Below are 16,570 nucleotides of genomic sequence, written 5' to 3' on the forward strand. Positions count from 1 at the left end.
ATGTGATCTAAACATTTCAACTAATGAACCAGCCACCATATTCTGTGACAATCAATCGGCGATACACATTGCTCACAACCCTATATTTCACGAGCGTACCAAACATATAGAGGTTGATTGCCATTTTGTTCGAAACAAGATCGCTGATGGATCGATCAAATTACTCCATGTACGTTCTAATCTACAACTTGCGGACATGTTCACAAAACCTCTACCCTCTACCACACTCTCCCATCTACTCTCCAAGATGTCTGTCAAGAACATATACAGTCCATCTTGACGGGGGGTATTAGATAGATATATTCTCATTAAGTTACTTAAGTCAGTTAGAAGTCCAGTAGGGTAGTTGGAATACAGTTGAGTAGATAGGTGTATATTAATAGATCTCAATGTACAGTTTTTCAGTTCGGATTGTTCATAATTCAATGAGAAAGACTCCATACTCGTCTTCCTGATTTCCTTCTGTAATAATTGATTCTAACAGGCTACATTTTTAAAACCTTTTCTTGGATATATGTGAACACGCGTAGATATGACATTTGATCCAATCTGACATGTTTGAAAAACTGTTATAAGGCCAAGTTTCTGTAATGCTAATACAACCTTGGTCAGATTTAGGAAGCTGCTTCTACCCAGCCTTGTCAAATTGTTTTCATTTTTCCATCTCCGTGCCTTAACTTTCTAGTTAAAAAATTGAATTTTTTTCTTCTTTCAAAGAGTTTTAACACCTTTTTTTTCAAAATTCTTTTTATTGGCAGGTTTGCAATCATTTTGTTTTTGGGTTTCCATATTACTGGGAAGAGTTTGCCACCGTATCTTTTGATAGACTTGAAACAACCTTAGAAAACTCAAAACATGTGTCATTGGATGCTTTTCCGATAAGTATATTGCCCGATCTTTTCATTGGCAACCTAGGACATCATGAATCCACTTTTGGCGAGTAAAATTAATTTTGATAATATACTACACAGCACCGGTGCAGGTGCTTCTTCCAGTGATGGAGATTTGGGTTCGAGAAAGCAAGCCCTTTTAATATAAAAAAACACGGTCTCCACCCTGGATGAAGCTTTGTTGAATCACTTAAGTAGTAAGGTTCAAAGAAAACACAAGGGAAGTAAAAACGCGTTCGTTGCAGAACCTTTTACTAATATAAAACGGAGACTCGTGCGAGAAAATAGTGATGTTACTGATGGAGGAGTACTCACCAGCGGTCCCATAACAAGAAGTAGAAGCCGCTTGATTATGAGGAAGGGATAGAATTAAGGAAAAAATGTGAAGTGATAACCACTTGAAAAGTCCGAATGTGAGTTATTCAGTGCATCATCAAATGATAATTCATCTGTATAAATAGACATCTTTATGTCCTTACTAATGAAACATGATATTTACATCACATATGCCAGTTTCAAACTCGAGCAACATTTATTTTAGAACTTTATCTATACAGTTTGAATTAATATCAAATAAAATAAATGACATAATTAGATAAAACAATAAAATACTATTAAAATAAACATTGTTTTCACATAAAATTCAATAAAACTAAAGCCACAAATTGACTCGTTGGGCACCTATTGAAACAATTTAAAGAACCAATATAAAGAAATTCTTTGTCGTAGTTAAAATTAGTTCAATTTAAATTGTCCTCACGTTCTATGGCTCGTGAGTAGGATGTATGCCTCCTCAGCTTCCGTTTGAAGGTTCACATGCATATTCGTACTTGTGTTATATTCGTTTTAACAAAACATAAATTTGTAAGCGAAAAAAGGTGAGCTTTAGTGACGTCCTTCATGAATATAACCATTGAATATCATATGATAATACAGGCTGGTGCTTTGCATACGAAAATGTCGATTACATACAGCGAAACAGCAGCCCAACAAAAAAATATGTACCACATTGATCAGATTCAGGATTCTTCTTTGGCAAAATAACTTTGCGGCAAGCGGAAGTCTTCGTCCTGAGTCAGAAACTCGTTATCTTCATCATCTAATTTCTGAATGTGACAAATAAGGAAATCACATGTAACAATATTACCAATTGTTGTTAAGTTTGAAGCCAATATAAATCATCCAAAGTGTGAAAGAAAAAGAATGGTGAATTGCTATAACCCAAAATGTTACAATCCCCGTCAAGAAAAAATAAAAAAAAATCATACATTTTGTGTCTACTTCCATGATCTCCATTCGTGTTGCTGAACTTCTTTAGGATTAACACTATGGTTTAAAATCATGTTGTGTACCAACCTTAGATCTATTTCCTACTCACAAAAGCAATTGCTCAGCAGAAATGACATTAGAATAAAACAGCAACCTCGGTGCTATAAGATCTACAATTGTATAATATAAAATAATGATGTAAAGCTACTAGGATGAGAAGATATAATTCTGATATCCTATTTGGTAAAGATAAATCTAATTCTCAATCCCGACTTCTTGGACTCCATACTCGTTTGCATTCTTGTATCACATCTACTTTATCAAGTTTGGGCTTCGACTGTCGAGTCAAACCCAGAAAAGTTTCATACAAATAAATTCGAAAACAGCACTTAATTAGACATTTTGATATATCTTTTTGTGCATGAAATTAGTTGAAGAGTGAAGGAGGAAGAAACATACCACCATTTCCAAGTTGTAAAAGTGGTCAAGCAACTTAAGTACATCTTCTGCAGTAAAGGGCCTACTGAAACTGCAAATTGTAAGATCAAAGCCTCAACATGATGATCACGGTAAGAGTAATATGAAAGCCAAGATAGCATAACGTAACCTTCTGCGCATATATTCTGTTAGACCATATAGTACGAAGTGCCTATGCACACCTGTTATACACAAGAAATATTTCATTACAAACAACTATTAAATAAAAGATCTTCTTAAGAATTAATTACCAAAACAGTATGCTCAAAAGAGGGAAGCTTGGCCAAATTCGTTTCGTATAAACTATTCTCATTTATTTAACATTTGCATAATTTATTTAACATAAATAAACAGCCAATAACCCATAGAGTATCTTTGGCAAACCAATTAGGCATACCACTAATAGTTAATTCCAGCTTGTGAGAGATGAAAAAATAAGGTAACTTGCAAAAACAACCAATGCGCTTCTCTAAAATTTGCTAAAAACTTCCCTTGAAAGAAAAAACAATATGCTAAAACTCCCTATATTTTCAGTTTGAAACTGAAACCCCCTACGAAAAATGACGAGCCAAATACTCCGGTGCTGTTAAATTTGTGGCTAAAGTCTTCCTTAAAAAAATTAATAAGCTAAAAACCCTCAATGTTATTAACTTCATAACTAAAAACCCCCATGCTGACCAATTTTTGTGGTGAACGTGTCTTCTATGAGTTTATATATGACAAAAAAAGTTGAAATTCCCCTATTCAAAATAGCATTTTGAATGTAATAGAAAAATATAGATGTTTTTTGCCTTGCTTTATGGAATCATAAAAATTTCAAATATTATATTTCACGATTTTGCTAAATAGAGGAAAAAATAAATATCTATGAATTCTATCACCTTCAAAGTATTATTTTCAAATTTGAACACTTAAGTTTTCAATATAATTTCACCTATAAGGTGCTTACAGTAATAACAAAAAAACAGTCGCTTGAGATTTTTAACTGTAAATTCCACAACACAAAAATTTCTAGCTCATTATAATTTTACACGGGGCTCTAGCTACAGATGTCAAGGAGTGTTTGAAACCTCTAAAAAAAAGGTGATTAGTTCGTAACACTACCTAGAAAGTAGAAACACATGGGACTTTAGCTCTTTCAGAAAATTATTTAAACTAAATAAATTTCAGCCATTTCATCCAGAAGTTATTAATCACCTGAACAAATTAAATAGCAATCATCCACAATCGAATCCAAATTTACAGATACACGACAAATGCAAAATCTAAGCAACGAAAAAGATAAAAATATAAAGAAGAAATCAAAACACCTCGTAGTTTGGCGGGAGGATATATCTCCAGAGCTTCCAATAATCTCAGCTCCACTTCCACCTCTGTATTCTCCTGAAAATCAATGAATCAAACAATCAGCTGCGATTTCTAGGTGTTACGCGCGGGTAATGAAAATATCGGTTACCTTGCGGAGTGCGGAGCTAGAAATTTTGCAAGGAGAGTGCACGGAGAGCCCGTCTTGCTCTTCCTGTTCCTGTTCATGTTCCTGTTCCTCTTCCTCTTCCTCTTCCTCTTCTTTCTTTACTTCCTTCTTAGATTTACCATTAGCGATTTGCCCCATTTCCCACCCTACAGATCTCAACAAGAGTCCATCTCAGATTGGATTTCGTTTGATTGCATCAGAGTGAGGTCGATTGGTTGATTTGAACTAGTTTTTTCGGATTTCGAGGTTTGAATTTGGTTTCCAGGTTTGAAATAGGGTTTTTATACAGTGATCATAGTGGCCACTGCACTGTAAAATGAACCCTAGATATCCATGGATAGGCCGAAATAAGAATTTTCAACTGGGCTCAACTCCTTTTATTTTCAAGGAAAAAAATAAAAAAAAATAAAAATAGAGCAGAAATATTATTTTGAAAAATTTGTGACTTTTGAACTTCTATTTTAATATTGACAAAAACTTGTGTGAGACCGTCTCACGGGTCGTATTTTGTGGGACGGATATCTTATTTTGGTCATCCATGAAAAATTATTACTTTTTATTGTGAATATCGGTAAGGTTGACTTGTCTCACAGATAAAGATTCGTGATACTGTCTTACAATAGACCTACTCTTTAATATTTGTATCATTTATAAACAATTTATATATAAAAAAAATCGAATCCAAAATGGATTGTTATGTAGACATGGATAGATGAATTTTTTTTATTTTAATTTTTCGAAATAGATAGATGAATCTCGAATGAACTACCATTTTTATTTCTTTTTTATCACATTGGTAATTATTTGATTATTTTAAGAACTCAATATGAAGGGATATATTATTTTCGAATTTAATTGATATATTTCTTGACTTAAATTATTTCCTTAACAACATGCTTTCCCTGTTGCCTTGACTAAGTAAATATTTAATCTGATTTTGCCTTTCCTAGATAATGAGATAATCATTTAAATATATTCGCAGATATGATATTTGTGATAATGAATTGATGAGATATGGTAGTAGTGTTTAAAAAGAGTTTATTCCTAACAAAACTCTTATATTTCCTTGTGAAGTAGGTTACCTTATGGAATGAAACTCCACATCTATAAATAAGAGACCAAGACATCTTTGAGCTCTCCTCTCCTCGCTCGGTCAATATTCACTCACGTGTGCACGTTCAGGAATTCAGAGAAAACCTTATTCAAGAGAAGTGCTATGAAGAGTGTGATAGAGTGTTGCTGTGAATGTTGCGAACATCTGCGGACAACATCTGTGAGGAAGTTGGCCGAAGATTGCTTCTCGTGGATCTACTTTTTAGCAACACGTCTTGCTTTCTTGTTTTAGTTTATTCTGGTTATTTGTTTTAGAAAGCATTTGTTTTCTCAACTTGTTGGGAAACTGATTTTAATGAGAATCACTAGTGATTGATTTTTGTAAACGATTGGTTTTTCTAGTGATATATTTTTGCCATAAGGCATCGCACAAGTATACTTGTGCAAATTTAATATCGTCTAATTTGTTTATTTAAAGTCAATTTGTGTTACAAAATACGATTTTCCGCTGCATGTTGTCCCAGATGTTGTAACATCTGGAACAACACCTAATTATGAAAAAACACAAATTTTTTATTTTACATCATATACTGATATTCTTATTATTTTGAGCATCTGTCGGACAAAATAATTCTAACAAGTGGTATCAGAGCCTACTCATGATGTACTAAGTGCTGATTCTGGTTTTTGTTTTGTTTGACAGTGAATAAATCAAATGGACACTTCATTTGCAAGTGAAGCACTTCGACCATCAGTCCTAGATGGTACCAATTACAGCCTATGGAAGGTCAAAATAAGATACTACATAAAATCTATAGATGAACGGGCATGGCAGCGCGTCATCAATGGATGAAATCCACCAGTCACGTTAGATGTAAGGCCCTAGATTGTATGTGGATAAAATGAAAAGATGAAGTGTTGCTTGAAGAAAGGGACCGCACCCGCGCCTAGAGAAGCACCGCACCCGCGGTGCATGGATAGAAAGTTAGCCATTTTTACAGTAGGGTCACCGCACCCGCGGTCCAAGAAGGAGTGCACCCGCGGTTGATGGACAGAGAGTTGGAAAGTATTTACAGAAATGACACCGCACCTGCGGTTCAAACGTAACCGCACCCGCGTTGATGTCGCCGCACCCGCGGTCTTATATGTAGCGCACCCGCGGTCGTCGATTTTGGAAAATGAATGGACTACCGAAGCTTAAGCGCACCCGCGGTCTAGACGAAGCGCACCCGCGGTGCGAGAAATCCACCTTTGAATTTTATGTTGACACATGGCCTGAGGTATATATAAGTTGAGCATGACTCACTTCTTCTTCATTCCAGCATACCAGCAACGATGGAGAGAGTTTCTTCAAGCCTTTCCCTCCATCTTTATCATTTGGTGGTGTAAGAATTACTCATCCAAAAGTTAATCCAAGCTTAGATTCTTGTTCCTCACTTCAAAGGCTACAAGAGGATGTAAGTTGGGTTATGCTTCAGCATGATTTAGATTCCATGTGTTGAAAAATTATGATATGATGGTTATTATGTATTTTTGACATGTTGGACATAGTATATTTGCAACCGGATCGAAGAACGGACACTGTATGCTATTGTTATGAAATTCTATCTTGTATGAGTTGAGATAAAGCAGATTTCGGGAGATTATGATTGTTGTTATTGATGTTATGGCTTGTGGATAATATGTTGATTGTTATTGGATGATCGGTATCGAGAAACTATGCCGTTATACCGTCGAATTGTATCAAGATTTGATATTAAACCGTACTAGCATTAGTTGGAGTTATGATTTGATATTGTGCATCTCAACATTGTCATTTCAGATTTGGATTGACAGGTTCGATATCCCTACTTCGAGACTTCGAATTATTCCAACGACAAGAAAGGTATAATTCATGTTTTGTTTGGGGAAGACACAACTCAAATGAGATTCAATTTGAGTTTCCCAACCAAATCACATACTAGAATTGTTGTTTATCTTTTGATATGAATTTGATTTGTTTATAGATTTATATTCAAATCTCTTGATATGATGCTGTCTTGTTTATAGATTTATATTCAAGCCTTTGAGATAGGAGAGTCATTGACAGACTTGCCAAACTAGATGTTCGGTGGTATCGACGCTTCGGATCAGATTCACTTCGATTCTAGACATTCGATACAGACACGACCGAAGTCTAGGAATAAGACGTACAGTTACCCCGATTGGGAGGGTAGGTGACAGACAGTGACGTCTTATTCACACCGGGATCCCTAGAGTAGAGTCGAGTCGAGTCAAGACATGATTTCATTTGAATTGCATGCTCATATAGATTGGTTTCATAGACTATGGAACCCATTGTTATTGCTTTCATGCATGATTTATGACTATGTATTAGCATGCATACATGTTTTATACTGGGATTTGTTCTCACCGAAGTTTTCGGCTGTTGTTATGTCTGTATGTGTGCATAACAACAGGTGGGGCATGATCTGGGTCACGACAGAGATGAGTTCGAGATAGCGTGGTGACTTCGGGAGCAGAAGATTACTAGTTGTTTCTTACGAGACTTGTACTACTTGTGGTTGTAGTTTGTATTAAATACCGGTTTATATGAATGTATTAGAATAAGACATGTAATTATGTTTATTGAAATAAAATGAAGAACTATCTTATGATGTTTATATACATTTGAATTAATGTTAAAAAGCAAAATTTTGACCCACATTTTTGAATAAAGATCCGATTAATCCCGAAAAGAATTGAGTTAGAGCCCGGGTCCCCACAACAGATGGTATCAGAGCTGTAGGTTCTGTAGACTGAGATAGAATAGAATGAGCGGGGTAGATCGAGTCTTCTTCCTTGCTTTTGATGTGCTAGCATGATATAATGCTTTCCCTATTATATGTTGTATTGTATCTGAATTGAGTTACAGCATATACTTGTAAAGACTGAATCAGAACCGATTCTGGATCAGAGGTATATGATCAGAGGAGGGCTGAGACAGATTGTATCCTAATCTGTTTGATAATCAGATATGCCGCCTAGAAGAATACCACAACCAGCTGCAGGTCAAGTACCAGAACAGGATAGTACGTCGGGTACTCAGATGGACGTAACTGCTACACCGATGGAGACTTTGTTGAAGAGATTTCAATCATTCCATCCACCTACCTTGAAGGGCACAGAAAATGCAGTGGATTGTGAGAGCTGGTTAGACGATATAGAGATGTTATTCGAATCACTTGCCTATACAGATGAACGTAGAGTGAAGCTGGTTGGACATCAATTGCAAGAAGTGGCCAAGAGTTGGTGGCTTACAGCGAAACGAGCCTTAGAACATCGAGGTATTGATATTACTTGGAAAGTTTTTAAAGATGAATTTTATCAACGTTTCTTTCCAGTGTCTTACCGAAAAGATAAAGGGGCAGAATTCGCCAACTTGAGACAGGGCCAGTGGAACATAGAGGAGTATGTTGCCAAATTCTCGTCATTGCTTCGATTTGCATCTCATGTAGCAGGAAATGATGAGGCAGTTGCCGATCAGTTCATCAATGGCTTAAATCCTGACATTTTCACCTTGGTGAACACGGGACGACCCAATACCTTTTCTGATGCACTGAACAGAGCGAAGGGAGCAAAGGCTGGCTTGATTAGGCAGCGAGGGGCTTCCTATAGTGTTCAGGGTCAGAGACCGCCACCGTTCGCCACACAGTTTCCACCACCTCCTCCTCGATTTGATACTGGAATCAGTAGTAGTGGGAAGAAGGATTTTTTGAAAGCTAAGGGTAAGCAGTTCAAGAGAGCAGGGAGCAGTTCATCGAGCTCCAGTGGGTCAAGACAGAGAGGTCCTGGCCAGAGTATAGATGTGACAGGTGTATATTGTACTACTTGTGGAGGCCGACATGCCACAGAGCAGTGTCAGGGAGTGATGGGCAGATGTAACATATGTAAGCAACAGGGACATTTTGCCAGAGTCTGTCCCCAGAGAGGTGCACAGAGATTTCAGAGTGCAGGGTCATCAGCATCAGTGACTCAGCCTGAGAGGCAAGCTTCGTCTGTCCATTCCTTCCAACCTATGCCTACACAGTCTCAACCTAGAGCCAGAGGTGGCCAGACAGTGAGCCAACCTCCCAGACCACATGCTAGGGTGTTTGCACTGACCGAGGAGCAAGCCCAGGATGCGCCAGACGATGTGATTGCAGGTAACTGTTTTCTTTGCGGTTATCCTGCATATGTATTGATAGATACAGGTGCATCACATACATTCATATCAGAACGTTTTGCATTGACACATGTATTGCCTGTCGAGTCATTGTCCACTGTAGTGTCTATTTCTTCTCCGTTGGGAAGTGGTCTGATATCTGTGACTTCAGTTAGACATTGCATACTACAGTTTGAAGGGCATGAGATTGATTTAGAATGTGTTGTACTTGGTTTATCTGATTTTGATTGTATTGTCGGGATTGATATGTTGACTAAGTACAGAGCCACCGTAGACTGTTTTCACAAGATTGTCAGATTCAGACCTGAAATGACAGAGGAGTGGAAATTCTATGGTAAGGGTTCCAGATCTCGGATTCCCTTAGTATCTACTTTGACTATGAGTAAATTTTTGCAACAAGGAGCAGAAGGGTTCCTTATTTATTCAGTAGATTTACTGAAATCGAGCCCGGCATTGGCAGATGTGCCAGTCGTACGGGAGTTTGCAGATGTATTTTCAGATGAGATTCCGGGGTTACCTTCCAGCTCGAGAGATGGATTTTAGCATTGATCTTATTCCAGGTACCGTTCCTATATCTCGAGCTCCGTATAGGATGGCGCCTATAGAGTTGAAAGAATTGAAAGCACAACTAGAAGATCTTCTAGCCAAGGGATATATCAGACCCAGTGTATCTCCTTGGGGCGCACCAGTGCTATTTGTGCGAAAGAAAGACGGTTCTATGAGATTGTGTATAGATTACAGGCAACTGAACAAGGCAACGATAAAGAACAAATATCCTTTGCCTCGTATCGACGACTTATTTGATCAGTTGCAGGGATCTTCTATCTATTCCAAGATCGATATGAGATCTGGATATCACCAGCTGCGAGTACGAGATATTGATATACCAAAGACAGCATTTCGAACCAGGTATGGACATTACGAATTTATTGTCATGCCTTTTGGTTTAACGAATGCTCCAGCGGTGTTTATGGGGTTGATGAACCGTGTTTTCGAGAGGTATTTAGATGAGTTTGTAATTGTTTTTATCGATGATATTTTGGTGTATTCTAAGAATAGAAATGAGCATGCAGAGCATCTAAGAATTGTATTGCAGACACTGAGAAATGAGAGGCTGTATGCTAAATTGTCAAAGTGTGAGTTTTGGTTGAATCAAGTTGTCTTCTTGGGTCATATCATATCTGGAGATGGTATTTCCGTGGATCCGAGTAAAGTGGGAACTGTGATCAATTGGCCGAGACCGACTTCGGTGCCTGAGATACGCAGTTTCATGGGTCTAGCAGGGTACTATCGACGATTTATCAAAGATTTCTCCAGTATTGCGAAGCCGATTACCCAGTTGACGCAAAAGAATACGCCGTTTGTGTGGTCTGAAGATTGTGAATCCAGTTTCTTAGAATTGAAGAAGAGGCTGACCAGTGCACCTGTCTTGATGATTCCTTCAGGTACTGGCGATTTCGTTGTATATTGCGATGCATCTCACAGAGGGCTAGGATGTGTTCTTATGCAGCGGGGTCATGTGATCGCATATGCCTCTAGACAGCTTAAGCCACACGAGATTCGATACCCCATTCATGATCTTGAATTGGCGGCTATCGTATTTGCATTAAAGATTTGGCGTCATTATCTTTATGGTGAAAATTTGAAATTTACTCTGACCATAAAAGCCTGAAGTATCTGTTTTCTCAGTCAGAGTTGAACATGAGGCAGCGTAGATGGCTTGATCTACTGAAAGATTTTGATTGCGAAATCAAGTACTATCCAGGGAAGTCAAATGCAGCAGCAGATTCCTTGAGTCGAAAGGTTTGTGCCCTATCCTTATCGACTCTAGGTGTTTCGAATTTAGTTGAAGATTGTTGTTTGTCTGGTTTAGCATTTGACACAGATAGTAGACCATTGAGACTTGCCACGATTCAAGTTGAGCCAGATTTGATTATGAAAATCAAAGAAGCTCAAAGAACAGATCAGAATATACAGAAGTCAATTCAGATGATCAGATCAGGACATCAGTCTGAATATCAGGTACATGATGATGTTATGTACGTGAATAACCGTCTTGTAGTGCCAGATGTACCAGAATTGAAACAACAGATTATGTCAGAAGCGCACTGTAGTCGGTTCAGTATTCATCCTGGTGGCAGGAAGATGTACAACGATCTAAAGACACAGTTCTGGTGGAAACAGATGAAGTCAGACATTGCCGAATTTGTGTCTAAGTGTTTAAATTGCCAACAGGTGAAGGCTGAGAGAAAGAAGCCCGGAGGTTTACTTCAGAGTTTGTCTATTCCAGAATGGAAATGGGATCACATTTCCATGGATTTCGTGACGAAGTTACCTCGATCATCCCGAGGCTGTGACGCGATTTGGGTCATTATTGACAGATTAACCAAATCAACGTGTTTTATTCCATACAGAATGACATACCGACACGATCAGATGGCTGAGATATATGTCAGAGAGGTAGTCAGATTGCATGGTGTGCCGAAGTCTATCGTATCAGATCGTGATCCACGATTCACTTCTCACTTTTGGCACAGTCTGCAGCAGGCTTTAGGTATGACATTGCACCTGAGCACTGCTTATCATCCCCAGACAGATGGACAGTCAGAACGGACTATCCAGACTTTAGAGGACATGTTGAGAGCTGTAGTGCTAGACTTTGGCACTAGTTGGCAAGATTCACTACCGTTGTGTGAATTCTCGTACAACAACAGCTATCAAACGAGCATAGAGATGGCACCGTTTGAAGCATTGTATGGCAAAAAGTGCAGATCTCCGTTGTACTGGGATGATATATCTGAAGTACCAGAACTTGGGCCTGATATGATTCGGGAAATGACTGAAAAGGTGAAGATCATTCAGAAGCGAATGAAGACGGCACAGGATAGGCAAGCCAAGTATGCCAATATCAGACGTAGACCATTAGTATTTGAACAAGGAGACAGAGTGTTTTTGAAGATTTCACCTTTCCGAGGCATTGTCAGATTTGGCAAACGTGGGAAATTGTCTCCTAGATACATCGGTCCATACGAGATTCTTGAAAAGATTGGCGATCGAGCATATCGATTGGCTCTTCCTCCTTCTCTATCCGGGATACATGATGTTTTTCATGTATCGATGCTACGTAGATACATGCCAGATTATTCTTATGTCATTCGGCCTGACGAAGCTGAGCTGAATCAGACGTTGAGTTACGTTGAACAACCAATACAAATTCTTGATCGGAAAGAGAAACAGCTCAGAACGAAGACTATTCCGCTAGTGAAAGTCCAGTGGAGTCGTCATGGCACCGAGGAAGCGACTTGGGAGACAGAAGCAGATATGAGACAGAAATATCCCGAGTTATTCTCATGATGCGAGTATTTATTCAGCTTTTGATTTTACTGCTGTTTGTACATACTTTGATTAATTGATTTCACGTTCGAGGACGAACTAATATCTAAGAGGGGGAGAAATGTAAGGCCCTAGATTGTATGTGGATAAAATGAAAAGATGAAGTGTTGCTTGAAGAAAGGGACCGCACCCGCGCCTAGAGAAGCACCGCACCCGCGGTGCTTGGACAGAAAGTTAGCCATTTTTACAGTAGGGTCACCGCACCCGCGGTCCAAGAAGGAGTGCACCCGCGGTTGATGGACAGAGAGTTGGAAAATATTTACAGAAATGACACCGCACCCGCGGTTCAAACGTAACCGCACCCGCATTGATGTCACCGCACCCGCGGTCTTATATGTAGCGCAACCGCGGTCGTCGATTTTGGAAAATGAATGGACTACCGAAGCTTAAGCGCACCCGCGGTCTAGACGGAGCGCACCCGCGGTGCTTGGTGCGAGAAATCCACCTTTGAATTTTATGTTGACACATGGCCTGAGGTATATATAAGTTGAGCATGACTCACTTCTTCTTCATTCCAGCATACCAGCAACGATGGAGAGAGTTTCTTCAAGCCTTTCCCTCCATCTTTATCATTTGGTGGTGTAAGAATTACTCATCCAAAAGTTAATCCAAGCTTAGATTATTGTTCCTCACTTCAAAGGCTACAAGAGGATGTAAGTTGGGTTATGCTTCAGCATGATTTAGATTCCATGTGTTGAAAAATTATGATATGATGGTTATTATGTATTCTTGACATGTTGGACATAGTATATTTGCAACCGGATCGAAGAACGGACACTGTATGCTATTGTTATGAAATTCCATCTTGTATGAGTTGAGATAAAGCAGATTTCGGGAGATTATGATTGTTGTTATTGATGTTATGGCTTGTGGATAATATGTTGATTGTTATTGGATGATCGGTATCGAGAAACTATGCCGTTATACCGTCGAATTGTATCAAGATTTGATATTAAACCGTACTAGCATTAGTTGGAGTTATGATTTGATATTGTGCATCTCAACATTGTCATTTCAGATTTGGATTGACAGGTTCGATATCCCTACTTCGAGACTTCGAATTATTCCAACGACAAGAAAGGTATAATTCATGTTTTGTTTGGGGAAGACACAACTCAAATGAGATTCAATTTGAGTTTCCCAACCAAATCACATACTAGAATTTTTGTTTATCTTTTGATATGAATTTGATTTTTTTATAGATTTATGTTCAAATCTCTTGATATGATGCTGTCTTGTTTATAGATTTATATTCAAGCCTTTGAGATAGGAGAGTCATTGGCAGACTTGCCAAACTAGATGTTCGGTGGTATCGACGCTTCGGATCAGATTCACTCCGATTGTAGACATTCGATACAGACATGACCGAAGTCTAGGAATAAGACGTACAGTTACCCCGATTGGGAGGGTAGGTGACAGACAGTGACGTCTTATTCACATCGGGATCCCTAGAGTAGAGTCGAGTCGAGTCAAGACATGATTTCATTTGAATTGCATGCTCATATAGATTGGTTTCATAGACTATGGAACCCATTGTTATTGCTTTCATGCATGATTTATGACTATGTATTAGCATGCATACATGTTTTATACTGGGATTTGTTCTCACCGGAGTTTCCGGCTGTTGTTATGTCTGTATATGTGCATAACAACAGGTGGGGCAGGATCTGGGTCACGACAGAGATGAGTTCGAGATAGCGTGGTGACTTCGGGCGCAGAAGATTACTAGTTGTTTCTTACGAGACTTGTACTACTTGTGGTTGTAGTTTGTATTAAATAATGGTTTATATGAATGTATTAGAATAAGACATGTAATTATGTTTATTGAAATAAAATGAAGAACTATCTTATGCTGTTTATATACATTTGAATTAATGTTAAAAGGCAAAATTTTGACCCACATTTTTGAATAAAGATCCGATTAATCCCGAAAAGTATTGAGTTAGAGCCCGGGTCCCCACATTAGATCAAGAGGGTGACAACTTGCCAAAGCCTGAAACTGACTGGACTGCTGATGAAGTGCAAAATTCCAACTACAACTCAAAGGCCTTGAATGCAATATTTACATCGGTTGACATGAACATGTTCAGTTTAATCACAAACTGTACTTCTGCTAAAAGTGCATGGGATACTCTCCAAAGACACTGTGAAGGTTCTGAGAGTGTGTGACGAACCAGATTGATGATGCTCACTTCCAAATTCGAGATGATGAGGATGGAAGAATCTGAGAACATACTCGATTACGATCGTCGCCTACGGGAAATTGCTAATGAGGCATTCAGTATTGGAGACTCTATCTCTAATGAGCGTCTAGTTAGCAAGGTCCTCCGTTTTCTGCCCAAAAGATTCAACATAAAAATTTGCGCAATAGATGAGGCTAAGGACACTTCTCAGATGGCATTGGAAGATCTTATCAGTTCACTCCGTACTTTTGAGATGAACCTGGACATGCAAAAGAAGGATAAAGGGAAGACAATCGCATTCCAAGCTTCAAATGACTCCTACAATGAACTCCTTCAAATATCTCAAGAAGTCAATGATTTTGATCTCTGCGAGGATTCTATCTCATTTATTACAAAAAAATTTGGTGACTACTTGAAAAGAATCAGAGATAAGAAGAAGGATGCACAACCATCTAAATTTCCAAGCCTCCATGCACCTGAAAGGTCACAAAAGTACCCTGCCAAGCAATAATTTCAATCAAGGAATGAAGGCAAGGGACAATACAATTCACAAAAGGTATGATTCGGTGCAGTGTAAAGAGTGCAAGGGCTTTGGACACTATGCCAATGAATGTGCTAACAGGTTGCGAAAAAACAAAGGCTACAATGTGTCTCTAAGCGATGAAGAATCCGATGCTGAGGAGAAAACCACTGTTGAAGAAAATCAAACCTCCCTGAATGCATTACTGACAGAAAATCGCGGACTGCATGTGAACCCTTTAGGTGTTGCCCTAGGTGTTGCCACACCTGGCCGCAACATCTGCAAAAATTCAGTATGTTTGAAATCCACAACTTCTGGAAATTTGAGTGGAGATGATGAATTAGAAGCTGATGATGAAGAAATCACTCTTGAAAGTGTGCAAAAGCTTTATGAAGAGTTGTTTGAAGATTGGACCAAAAGAAACAAGTTGAACTCAAGTCTTGTGAAGGAGAACGTTGATCTAAAAGTCGTAGTTGCCAAACTTGAGGTAATTTTGAGCAAGAAGGATTTGGAACTTGATAAAACCAAAGAAGAACTACAAAAGGCAACTGAAACTTTGTCCAAGTTTAACTCAAGCACATCCAAGCTTGACTCCATACTTTTGATGGGAAGAGATGACAAAAAAGGCCTAGGCTTCAAAGACAGTGTGTTTGAGATCGGTGAATCTTCCAAGACGACTGTTTTTGTGAAAGGAAAAACTGAAACATTCACTCCTTTACAAACTACATCTTCAACAAAAAGCTCTCCACCAAAAGGACAACCTGCACCACCCATTCCTAGGAAAAGAAAACGAAGGTACGTATGTCATTACTTCTTTAAGCCTGGTCATATCAGGCCCTACTATTTTAAACTCAGGGATGATCGCATGAATCAAAAGTCAAGTCGGATGTTGCCCCGAATGTTGTCCAACATTACCCGCAACACCTCCCATCATCGACCTACAGTAAGACAAATTTGGGTACCAAAGGTAAAAACTCACTGTAATGTTGTCTATACTTCGTTAAAAACTAACACTGCATGTCATTGGTACTTTGATAGTGGAAGCTCACGTCACATGACAGGTTCAAGAGAACATCTCATTCGATTATGTTGAACAAAATTGTGGTA

At 38.6% G+C, this 16,570-nt stretch overlaps 1 protein-coding gene across 3 annotated transcripts; it reads right to left on the minus strand.

Moving 5' to 3' along the window:
- Positions 1–1,769: 1,769 nt before the first annotated feature.
- LOC142555281 (uncharacterized) lies at positions 1,770–4,469 on the minus strand. 3 transcript variants are annotated; one of them, XR_012822366.1, is made up of 6 exons: positions 4,093–4,469; positions 3,947–4,019; positions 2,767–2,818; positions 2,619–2,688; positions 2,159–2,496; positions 1,770–1,996 (listed from the first exon to the last, which is right to left on the minus strand). XR_012822366.1 is itself a non-coding variant. In XM_075666069.1 (5 exons), the coding sequence occupies exons 1-5, from the start codon at positions 4,246–4,248 to the stop codon at positions 1,910–1,912; spliced, it is 438 nt and encodes a 145-aa protein (XP_075522184.1). In that variant the 5' UTR covers positions 4,249–4,465; the 3' UTR covers positions 1,770–1,909. The 3 variants fall into 3 exon arrangements, 2 of the variants coding, with proteins under 2 accessions (XP_075522184.1, XP_075522185.1); XM_075666069.1 differs by lacking the exon at positions 2,159–2,496 and having other exon boundaries at positions 4,093–4,465; XM_075666070.1 differs by lacking the exon at positions 1,770–1,996 and having other exon boundaries at positions 2,007–2,496.
- Positions 4,470–16,570: the final 12,101 nt, after the last annotated feature.

Source organism: Primulina tabacum, chromosome 9, assembly GCF_025594145.1.
Source record: "Primulina tabacum isolate GXHZ01 chromosome 9, ASM2559414v2, whole genome shotgun sequence".
Lineage (NCBI taxonomy): Eukaryota > Viridiplantae > Streptophyta > Magnoliopsida > Lamiales > Gesneriaceae > Primulina > Primulina tabacum.